We start from the raw sequence: 12342 nt of genomic DNA, 5'->3' as shown, positions 1-12342 counted from the left end.
TACAAATTTAATTTTTCTGTAGCTAATGGTTGTTTTATTAACAGACCTCAACTCTTGATAAAGTGCTGTACATCTTCTGTTTACAATGGAGATAGTCTATAGTCAATTTCCATTTGAGAGTAATAGTGGTAAACATTCATTGCTCATTATTAATCACCTTTCCTTTTGTATCTAAAAGTTTTAATTCTTTTAGTGTGACTTTGTATATCTCATTAAAAAAGCCTTAAATCATCTTTGTGGTTCTCTGACAGAATATCTACTCTGTACAAACTTTCCTGACAATACTACTTACTGGACCTTCTTCTAGGTAAAAGCCATATCCACACTTTCTAAAACTACTGAGCACCAGACTTTCTTCCTGAGGCATTACAAAAGAAAGACCCAAACCATTTTTTTCCTTATTAAAAATTCAAAACAAATTAAGTGCATAAAAATTTAGACACATAAAGCCTTAAAAAAAGGACTTGCCAGGCACAGGTGGCTCACTTAATAATCCCAGTTAGTCAAGCAATTGAGATCTGAGAATCGAAGTTTGGATCCAGCCTGGACAGATAAATCTGAGACACTCTTACCTCCATTTATCTAGCAAAAAGCCAGGAGTGGAGGTATGGCTCAAGTGACAGAGTGCCAGCCATGAGAGAAAAAGTCTGAGTGGAGAGCTTGAAGCTCTGAATTTGCTCAATCTCCTCCCTCCCCTCTCCACACACCAAAAATGAAAATGAAAACTTGCCTGAAATTCTACTATATAGGGATAACTACTATATTTGTTAAATTTCAACCTACTTCAGGACTTCTCCTAAGTTTTAAAATCTGGAAATTAAATCCTCTTGCGTCTCCAACATGTAATACCCGTTACAAACGGTGATCTAAAGTCTTTCATTCTGATATTTAATGTGACTGCAAATGTTGTTGATCTGTTCAAGAGGTTAAGAGTGTAGGCATGTCTCTACTGTGATATTGCCAAAAGCCATGCTACCATGTAAGCATTTTTTTTTTACCTTCTTCACACGCAAATGAGCTCATTTGAGGAAGTGTTACGTAGAGCACCTCGCTGAACACACCATACTTTTCAGAGTTTCGCTGTCTGGATCTCACACGCACTTCATATTCTTTATCCAGTCTCAATGAGTACACTGGAACTGAGGTTGACATTACAGGGTCCATCTTTCAAGATAAACACATAAAAGCTCTTGTCTAAAGAGTCTACAAGTCCACTCCTCAGGTGTTTGTCCATTTGTATTCAAAATGGATTTCTGAAAAGTGAGTAATACTTTACAATACCCAGAGGGAGTTTGCTATTTTCCAAAACACTGGGACAAAGGTGTAACGAGTTATTTTGTTGCAAGTATAATAGTCCTCAAATTTTCTTCGGTATAAACCCAAAGATATGGCAGATTGCTTAAAGAAGTGCAGCTATCTCTTTGCATTAGGCTGTCAGATATTCTAAAATTTATAGAATTATTGTAAAGAATGGAAGAGTAACAAAGACCACAGAGATGTTGTCTTCTGGGTCTTTATAGTTCTGTAAGGAGGAAGACGAGAACAGAACAACATCTATTTACACACCAAAACAAAATATAGTCTTTAGCAATTTATGAATCTGTGTTCCTTGGAAATTCGGGATAATCATTTATTCATCATCACTGACTTGGAAAGAGTCCTAGACATGCCACAGTTTAATAAACTTTTAAATAATTGTATTGGAAGCAAGCAAATAAATAATCTACTTGTTCCAGAAGGCTTACACCCAGCTCAAAATAGTTGGCTATTCAAATGTCTGTAAAGAGTCACTGGAATGTTTGGTAGTGAGTAGAAGTCTCAGAACCCTTTAGGCCAGGCTACTCCTTTACCTCCCCAGAGAAGGGCAGTGAGATTATTAGACCTGTACAACATATTGCTGTCAAAGAGGACTCAACTAGTAATAATGTTTTCCTCCAAAACATCAAATACCCAGAGCAGGTACTCGATGTGCTTTTCATATGTGTTTTGGTAGCACGCCTTGTTCCTGTTTATAGAAAACTTGGAACACTCACTTTTCAACAGCATGGATTTTCACATAAATAAAATTCTCCAAATTTGTCTTATTAAGCCAGAAGTTGGGCCTTCAGCATCTGAAACAAATTTCTCTTTCACTCCGGTTGGCTTGTACTCACAAAGTACTTCTCTTCCCTCCATGTATACATGACATGGTTTGTTTGTGTCTTTTGCTGGGGCCTCTGAACATATACAATATTTACATGCCTAAAGTGCTTAAAGTAGGATTCTGAATATTAAATTTACTTTATTTTTAATATTAAAACACTTTCTTTTCCTCGATCCTGTTTTTATTTTTCTTTCCTTTTTTTTTTTTAGTCTTCAGAATTATGTACAGGTTTTACTAACAACAGAACCAAAAGGAAGGCCTCAGGAAGTTCACTTATGACCCCTTTCCTCTCATATGGCCTCAAAATTTCACACATGCAATATTAAATTTTCTCATTTGGCTCCTTCCTGGCATCTACCTGAATGGGATGACCTATTCCTCATATAAACCCTCAGTGTGAATATTGTGTACTACTGATATCCTAAGTCTTTCCTGGCATATTCTCTCCCATTTAACCCTGTGAGGTAGGATAATTTTGCTATTATTTATTACATCTGACTGCTCAAATTTAACTATATAAACTTTTCTAGGTGACACTACAGCTGTGTGAGGGAACTTATTCTCTTTAAAATATCTCAAATGCCTAATATTATACCACTAAAAACTAGAGGAAAAACAAATTAGTACCCAAGTTAGCAGAAATAAGGTAATGATAAACATCTAAAACAAAATAAAATGGCTACCAGAGAAATATGGAAGGCATCTACAGAACTGAGTTTATGAAAAGACTCACAAAACTTACAAACCTTTAATTGTACTAAGAAAGACAACATTTAAATAATGAAATTAGAAGTGAAAAAAGACATTATAACTGATACCACAGAAACATAAAGATCTTAGGATGGCGCTGCATGCAAAATTCAGGTAATCATGGGCAAATCATGAGCCATAAGTGTATTTAGGAATGCATTATGTTGTCTTGTCATATATGACAGAGAGGATTAGAAAGCTATGTAGTCAAAAGCTCAGATAGAACAAAATTAATGATGTTTGTGGCTTCATCAAACATTCTTATCACGAACCTGGATTCACCCAGTCCAGCCCCTGAACTTATCTTTTGTATGCGTACACAGTGGTAAAGAACACCGTGATTTTTAGTTAAGTTTGGCACTACTGTTTGAATGCTAATGTGACAACACTTTTTTCCACTATTGCCTTTGAAACATTAGCGTAAATGTCAACACAGTGAAGAAAAGGAAAGAGCATATTAGTACTCTGTGAAAATAATATTGGCTTTTGTAAACTCCCTGAAAAGGAGTTTATGGTTACATGGTTACATCTAGATAACTGTTGTCCTGGGGGCTTAGCAAAGTAGTTTTTCCTATAACTACTTGCAGAATGCAATATTTGATTATAACTTAGGTTTAGTAAGTCTTGTTTGAGTTACCATCCAACCAGGCTTTTTCATACCAAGTTACAGAGCAGATATCAAAATTAAAATGATTTAGAAAACAGAACCCCAAGCCTGGCTTTGTAACTGCTTAGAGCTACTCAAACTTTCTGTTAATGACAAAATTGGCTTCTTTTTCAGTGGTTCACTGAGTGGACAGGGCCTGGTGTCTCTAAGTTCTGGGAATAAGCTCTGTCAGGCTGCTGGGTACATCCTCATTACTGGCCAGAAACTGCTTGGCTTGGTCAGTGTGGCTGTGGTTAAGCTGATTTAGAATTAGTTATATTGGGAGCAGCATGATAATCCTGTTTTCCTTCTTCTGTGCCATGTGGAATTTATCACAGTGCTGAGTCCCCATACACTGAGCAAGGAGGAGAGTGGCTCACAGGCCAACTGGCTCCCTACTTGCCTACACCGAACTTCCTAACTTAATTCTCTGCTGTGGTGGGCAATAAAATATATTTCTGAAACCTCTAAGGAACAAATTCTCCCTTTTTACCACTCCTCTGGAGACAGTTTAAGAACTGATACTGGTCTACATCTTGTTAGTCACAGTAATTAAAATCTAGGGAAGATATTTTATCTAGAGTCTACTGTTGACTTTGTTCAATTATGTTTAGTTATGTCTTTCTTATGTTTAGTTATGTTTCCAAAAACAGCTGAGTGGTTAGAGTCCATGGTGTGGCTTGCCAGTTAAGCTGAACACAGAGAATGACTAGAGAAGCAGTTTCCTTTTCTTCCCCTAGGCTTCCATATCCATATCTATATCTATATCTATATCTATGCATCTGCCATCTTGTAGAATTCCAACACATTACTTTACTGATTAGTAGGGAATCATGGGGCCTGTAGCTTTAGGTCCCAAGGAAATCCCATTATAAATGAGAGATGAATTGTTGAAGTAGGAGGAAGAAAAGTCATAGGTTAAGATGCAGTGATATCTCACCATCTTCCATTGCGTTTCATTCACTTGTTTGTATTGAAGTTCATACTCCAGAACTATCCATCCTTTCTGAACATCTGCGCTGGATGGAGGCTCCCATCTGACTTGGATATCGGCATGAATCCCAGTTAAACTGATGTTTAGTAAAGTCCAGTTGAGGCTGATGGGTGGGTCAGGTTGCACTGTGCAATATAACAGAATTAGTACCCAGAGAGACACAACTTGACATGAATGGATTCTTTTCCTTTGAAGAGTCCAAATTATACATTTTGATCATTTATGTTATTAATTCTTCCAATATTCCTATTATTATAACTTTGATGAATGTTACTTTTAACTTTAGGATGACCTATTTTCAACTTCTTGAAAAGCCCCTTCATAAATTCTTTTTGAGCCTAACATCTGGGTCTATAACTTTTTCTTGAAGATTTGCCATATTTTATGTTTCTTTTTTAGCTGTACTAGTGTTACCGCTTTGCCATTAGGAAATTATTTTACTGAAATCACTGAGAGTCAGAAAGACCTCTGTATTAAAGATGGGCCTTTTGAAGCTTAAGGATTTTTTCCCTTCTAAATAGTGTATGACTTGAGGGTTGGGACCCTGTGTTACTGAGCCTATGTGCCACCGTCCTTCTGCAAGTTCTTTTTGGCTTTGTCTTCCTAGCTGCTTAGATCATTTGTTTAGTCATAAACAGGAAGGATTATGCTGCTCTTCAGTTGGTGATGATTCAGTGTTTCTTTTACATAACTACCATTTGAACACTTAAAATACCGTGTTGCTCAATTTCTACTAATATACTCTATATACTTAGCAAATCTGTGCATTTTTGTTATGAAGAACCATAAAGACTGGTTTCCTAAAGGCTTATGAAGACAAGTATGGGCTCCATAGCTAGGAAATACACCTAAATTTATATTGTAAATAGTGCCAACTAAAACATTCCTCATTGCAAAGTCACCTGCAGACCTAGGGTAAGATTTTCTTTCTTGTCTACCTTACACAGATGATCACTGTTACAGTCTTGGTTCCTAGAGTGGATTAGACACACACACACACACACACACACACACACACACACACATGTATGTATATATATATATATCTTGTATTGACTAAGAGTGGAAACAGACCTAAGGTGGGAGAGTATACTGCTGGTCACTATAGAGTAGGCAATATATATATATATAATAGAAAAAATATATTTAATAGAAAAAGCCATTCTCAGGCCAACAGGCACATGAAGAAATGTTCAACATCTCTGGCCATAAAAAATGCAAATCAAAACAACACTGAGATTCCACCTAGAATAGCAATGATCAAGAAAACTAATAATAACAAATGCTGGTAGGAATGTGGCCAAAAGGGAAGGCTACTACACAGTTGGTGGGAATATAAGTTGTTCAACCACACTGGAAATCAGTATGGAGGTTCCTCAAAAGACTATACAAAGAGTGTCCCTATGGCCCAGCAATCCCACTCCTGGGCATTTATTCATATGACCACAAACCAGCCCACACTAATGCCACCAGCACAACCATGTTCATTGTAGCATTATTTACCATAGCTGAGATATGGAATCAACCCAGATGGATGAATGGATCAAGAAAATGTGGTATATAAACCGACAAGGGTCTCATATCTAAAATATACTTAAAAATAAAAAAATTAAATCCCCAACAACAAACCCTTAGAGAAACAATTGCCCAATAAATAAGTGGGCTAAAGACTTAAAGAGATACTTCTCTGAAGAGGAAATAAGAATGGCCAATAGACTCATGAAGAAATGCTCAACTTCTCTAGCCGTAAAAGAAATGCAAATCAAAACAACATTGAAATTGTACTTCACCCCAGTTAGAATGGCTATAATCAAGAAATCTAATAACAACAGATGCTAGAGGGGAATGTGCCCCAAAGGGAACCCTACTGCATTGTTGGTGGGAGTGTAAACTTGTTCAACTACTTTGGAAAGTAGTATGGAGGTTCCTCAAAAGACTTCACATAGAGCTCCCCTATGACCCACCAATCCCACTTTTGGGCATTTACCCAAATGATCACAAACAAGGCCATACTAAAGCTTCTAGCACAACTATGTCTATCGCAGTATTATTCATCATAGCTAAGATATAGAACCAACCCAGATGCCTCTCAGTAGATGAGTGGATCAAGAGGGAAAGGAAATAACAAAATGCCGAAATAAGGATATAGGATGACCCACTGTAACAATGAGATGTACAAGACACTATGTTGAAAACAAACTTTACAACTTTGTGTGTGTGGGGGGGGGGGAAGGGAGGAGATGGGGAGAAAAGGGATGGTAGTGGAAAAACAAAGGAGGGGGTAACAATGCTTGATATGAAATGGACACATAACTTTGCTCAAGTAACTGTAACCCCTTTGTACAGTATCTTTACAATAAAAATACATATTTAAAATTAAAAAATGTGGTATATATAAAGAATGGAATTCTATGCCTCCATCAGAAAGTATGACACCACCCCATTTGTTAGGAATTGAAAAGACTTGGAAAAAATTATATTAGGTGAAGTAAGCCAGTCCCAAAGAAACATAGGTCCCATGGTTTCTCTTATCTGCAATAAGTAGTATATGCCTCGGACAAGCAGAAAAGGTCAAAAGCTATGTACATATGACCAGATAAGATGATGCTAAGTGAAATGAACCCCACAATAGAGACACAAATGGTTCTATCTTTCTTGCTGTTGTTTTTAATGTACTTATAATGTACCATGTGATTTTTTGTTTCTTTTGTTTCCCCCATGGTATAACCCCTGCTTTCACTGTATTTGCTTCTGATGCCCTGAATCTTGTATATACATTTTTCTAATTTGGGGAAGGGAAGGGAAATAACAAAATGCTGAAATAAGGATATAGGTTGACCCATTGTAACAATGAGATGTACAAGACACTATGTTGAAAATGAACTTTACAACTTTGGGGGCGGGGAGGGAGGAGTTGGGAAGGCGGGGAGGGAAGGGATGGTAGGGGAAAACCAAAGGAGGAGGTAACAATGCTGGATAGGAAAAGCACTCATTACCTTACTCATGTAACTCTAACCCATCTGTACAGTATTCTTACAATAAAATATACACAAAAAGAAATAATTGTAACTATAACCCCTCTGTACAGTATTTTCACAATGAAAACTTACAAAAAAGAAACAAAGAAGCAACTGTTAATATAGCAAAAACCTCATTGGTCTTCCACTCAAACACTTGCTTCTCTGTTATCTTCCTAATCTTTGTCAGTGGTGACTCTGTCCCTCTTGTGGCTTGAAATAAAAGCATTAAACTCTTCCTCAACACATCCTTTTCTCAAACCACTGCACATTCTGTCAGCCGTCCTCTGAAGAGGGGCCAGATCCCCACAAGGTCTCCCCAACCTGCATCTCTAGATTTTGATTTCAGCCATGACCACATTTCTTTCCTTCTGCTGCATTATCCATTGTCTATTTTTCATGTCATCTTCAGTACAATAGACAAAGTGAGCTTTTCATTCATAAGTTACAACTCTCTGAAGTTTGCTGTCTCACGCCAACTGAAAGCCAATGTGATAAGAAGAGATGGGTAACCACTGGTTTCTACCATTGGGTCTCCTTTTACTTTCATCCGCGCTCAGTCTGGGCCCTCTCCACTGCCCCCTAGTGCTCCCTGAGTGCTGAAAGGCACGCTCCCACCTGAGATCGTTAGCCTGGTTGAGTTCTTTCTAAAATGTCCTCCTTCAGAATCACATATGATTGTGCTCCCACTTCTTTCTTTACTCAAATGTCCTTGTCTCAGTGACACCAAACCTGACAAACCTATTTAAAACCACAACTTCTCCAACACCCTGATTCATTTTTCCTAGTGGTTTTCCATGGCCTTGTCTTTTTCCTCCCTCACTAGGATTAAATTCCACCAGAGTGGATGTTTTCTGTTCTAGCACATAAAATTCTGCCTGGCCGAAGGAAAGGACACAATAATGATTTCCTGAGTGAACTGAAAAAAAAAAAAGGAAAAATCTCTAACAATTATATTATTCTAAATCAGAAGAGCAGTCCTGAGAGGTAGCAGAATAAATATATACTAGACAACCATGAGTTCAAGTGATTGACATCTTTTTCAAGATATTACCAGGGTTACCTCTGCTCTTTGCTCCATTTCATTCTCCATCCTTCTCTGTTTTTGTGCTATTACTGCAATAGTATTGCAATTGCCTGTCACCATTTTTTTTAACCTTGATTAAGACAGTCTGCTCACTCTTTTACCTTTCATCTGTCTTAATTCAACCTATGGTATGTACATGGCATAGACAATAGAATTAAAAAAAAATTGAACATCCTATCTCAACAAGGAGATTTAGAAAATTAAAGAAGCTAAAACCATGTGAAATGCTTTTCTTGGTGAGTGATGCTTAAAACGGAATCAGAATAATGAAAACTCAACCTATGGTATGTACATGGCATAGACAATAGAATTAAAAAAAAATTGAACATCCTATCTCAACAAGGAGATTTAGAAAATTAAAGAAGCTAAAACCATGTGAAATGCTTTTCTTGGTGAGTGATGCTTAAAACGGAATCAGAATAATGAAAACAGTATGATTGTGTTACTATATTGGTAAAGTACACTAACATAACTGTGTTTAACTTTTGTTCTGCAATGAAGATTTATAAAAACAAAACAGTTGCTGGAAGGCCTGATCACTGTGATATCTGCTACGTATCATTCATGCTTTAAGAATCAAGTCAATTGCCACCATCTCTGTGCAGGCCCTCATCACTCAAGCAAGTCAATGAATAATTCATGCCTTTGGCCACCACATTGGTAACTATTATTCTACACACCTCAAATCTAGTAACTGTGGCTAAACTGTACTATATCTTACTCATCCTGCAGCTACCCCAGGTGGAGGCTCTCAGTGAGAGTCAACCAGATCAATGAGCAGGGCTGGATGTTGGCTAGGACATAGTTTTTAACCCAGTATTCTTGCAACTACGCCATTCTGCAACACTATATAGCACTGGCCTAGAAGCTACATCCACTGATATTCCTTCAAACTATGAAGTAGGGTAATCTTTCCTGCTTATTACGGTTCTCTCAGTGTCTCCCTCAAAGCCAGGAAGTCAAATGTTGCTTGTTTCTGTCTGCAGCATCCATCTACATTCTCTCACTCATGTCCATTTTGTCTAGGAAACTTCACATAAGAGCAACATATCTGCAAGAAGGAAAAAGGAATTCTTGTAAGCAGCAAATGAGCTTTTGTGGATAAATGTTGAGGCATCAAGATCACCTATTTAGTTTTTCTTTGATTCTTTCCATTTTGCTGTTTATACTAGTTTACTACAAACATGGATATTCCATTTATAGTTGTTTGTTTTCTTTTATTTCCCCCCTCCTGTCCATATGATGGGCAAAAGAGCATCTGTTTGGATCTTTTCCTTACTTTACTGAGCTGATTGTCCAATGTTTGTTTTGCAATCTTATAAACATGTCTTGAAACTGATTGTGGCTGTTTTGTAAACATAAAATTTCATCTTATTATACTGTGTGATAAAGACTGGGCTTTGATGTTGGTCTTTTGCCAACACTTTTTAGTAGATGTGCATATGATAGCCATTTTACATGTTTAAGGAAGCTTAAGAATACATTGAGTTTGCCTCTTGTACTGACAAGCAACATTTAATCCAGCTTTGAAGCCAGAAAAGACTTCCTTTCTTTTCTTGAAAAGATTCTTTTCTTCACACTGTTTATTATTAGGCTTCTTTTATGTAAGAGTCAACTTAACTTCCTTTGGCCTTTTCTTATTGTCCACCAGTTGACTTGTCTCCTGTGAGATACTCTTTAATTTTCTTAATTAAATTTTATTTTGGTGTAAAGGTGTTAGAAAGGTTACAGTTACATAAGTAAGTTAGTGAGGACATTTCTTGTGGAACATTGTTATTCACTCCTTCATTTTTCTCTCACTATCTCTTCCCTACCCCACTCTTCCTCCTCCGAAGTTGTAAAGTTCATTTCCAATGTAGTGTCTTGTGAGTATCATTGTGGCACTGGGCCACCGTTTGTCACTGGTTCACCATTTTGTTATTCTCCTTCTCTTCCCCAAGTCAGATAATGTATATACAAGATGCAGAGTACCGGAATCAAAAACAGTGACTACCAGGGATAAACCAAAGGGACAAATAAAATAAAATAAAATAAAAAGAAAGAACTTGGTGCAGTTCACTGATGACAATGTACTTAAAGAACACTACTCCTAAGCCTTCCCACTTGATTATGGTTGGAAATTGCAGGCTTTCCCAGTGATTTGTCTGAAGCTATGTCAAAGAAAACACAAACCTGTGATTTACCTATTTCCTCAACAGAGAAACACTTTTGCTCCACTGTACCACCATTGTTAGTTAGCTTGATGCAGTAGGGGACCCAGATGGAGGTATAGGATGAGTTAAAGTAACAGCTGTTTTCTCCAGCAGAGACATAATCAGGGCATTCTTTCCATTCTTCGGTCCAGTCTTGAGTGCTTCTGTAATGGAGAGTAAAAAATAGGATCAATCATATCTAAGACCATAGAATGAGGTGCATGACTCTGAAACACAAATAGTCTCTGGCCCAAATATTTTACATTTTAGTAATCCCACTGTGAAGAAGTATCATATGTGCAGACAATATACTAGTGTCTAACAACTGATAGGAGGACACTTCGTATATCTGCCCATAATGAAAGTATAGTTTATTGGCTGCTTTTGCTCTGCCAAGTCCTTAATGAAGTGATTTCCATAGGTACTTTAATTTCCCATCCTACAGATGATGGTTCTGGGACTTACGAAGATTTAAAGAATGTTTCTTTATTTCAACAGAACAGAGAATCAATCCCAAAACTGTAAAGATTGGAAGAGAACAGTGAACATTTAAAGCTGTGTTTTTTCTGCAATGTGTAGTAGAAGACCCTGAATAAGAATGTTTAGGGGTGTGTCACATCTTGCACTAGCACTATGCAGATATAAGATAAATAAAATTTGGTTGCTAAAATCAGGCTGGAAGATGAGTCAAACTATCATCTGCAGTATTTTGTTTCTTGTATTTCACCCATTGATATTCAGTGGATATATATCTATATCTATATCTATCTATCTATCTATCTATACTCTTTTCATGGAAGGTTGTGTGTTTGTAGCAATGTTAAAAGATGGGTAAATGTTTAATACACGGCAATAAGAAAAGGACAGGAGAGATCAGATTAGTTAAAGGCGTCAAGACAAGGAAGTGGGGTCATAGGAGAAGGAGGAGAACAAGAGAAATGGAATGAGAGGAAAGTATTTTATTGAAATATAATTATTATATTTCCCCCAAAGACTCAGGTTTTGAAAGTTTGGCCTCAGCTATTAGATCCAATCATTGTAAAATCTTTTGATCATGAGGACTGTAATCTAATCAATGGATCAATCAACTGATGGAGTCATAACTTGCTGCCATTGTTTGGATGTGGTAGAAATTAGAATGCAGGGTTTTAGTAAAGGAAGTAGGTATATGGAATGGTATATTTTGTGCCTAGCTCCTTCCTTCTGTCTCTTGGCTTTCTGATGACTAGGAATTCATCTCTCATGGGGAAAGTAAATGGATAAGAGAAAGGATCATGTGTGTGGCATATGTATGTGTGTATAGAGAAATAGAAAAAAAAGATTTAAGAGATTAGGAAAGATTGGTGAGTCATTGAATTTTTGTCAGATATTAACTTCTAACTAAGAGTGAATTAAACAGACAGTTTAATAGGACTGTCCATGAAATAAGCCTTTCACGTAATAGTAGAGGAGATATCAAATGTACTTAGCATAATTGATAGTATGAAAGTTAGAAGCCTCAAAGTATTAAGAG

At 37.0% G+C, this 12342-nt stretch overlaps 1 protein-coding gene across 1 annotated transcript in view; it reads right to left on the bottom strand.

Moving 5' to 3' along the window:
- The window catches only part of Ghr (growth hormone receptor), a 238063-nt gene that overhangs the window by 12356 nt on the left and 213365 nt on the right, over window positions 1-12342 (bottom strand). The window contains exons 6-8 of the mRNA XM_042690566.1: window positions 10821-10993; window positions 4480-4658; window positions 999-1164 (exon numbers count right to left, since the gene is read on the bottom strand). Coding sequence (XP_042546500.1) covers window positions 999-1164; window positions 4480-4658; window positions 10821-10993 — 518 coding nt within the window. The remainder of the gene's footprint in view (window positions 1-998; window positions 1165-4479; window positions 4659-10820; window positions 10994-12342) is intronic.

Source organism: Dipodomys spectabilis, unplaced genomic scaffold (assembly GCF_019054845.1).
Source record: "Dipodomys spectabilis isolate Male_0828 unplaced genomic scaffold, ASM1905484v1 ptg000138l, whole genome shotgun sequence".
In the NCBI taxonomy this organism is placed as follows: Eukaryota; Metazoa; Chordata; class Mammalia; order Rodentia; family Heteromyidae; genus Dipodomys; species Dipodomys spectabilis.
This window is presented reverse-complemented; position numbering and strand designations above follow the sequence as displayed.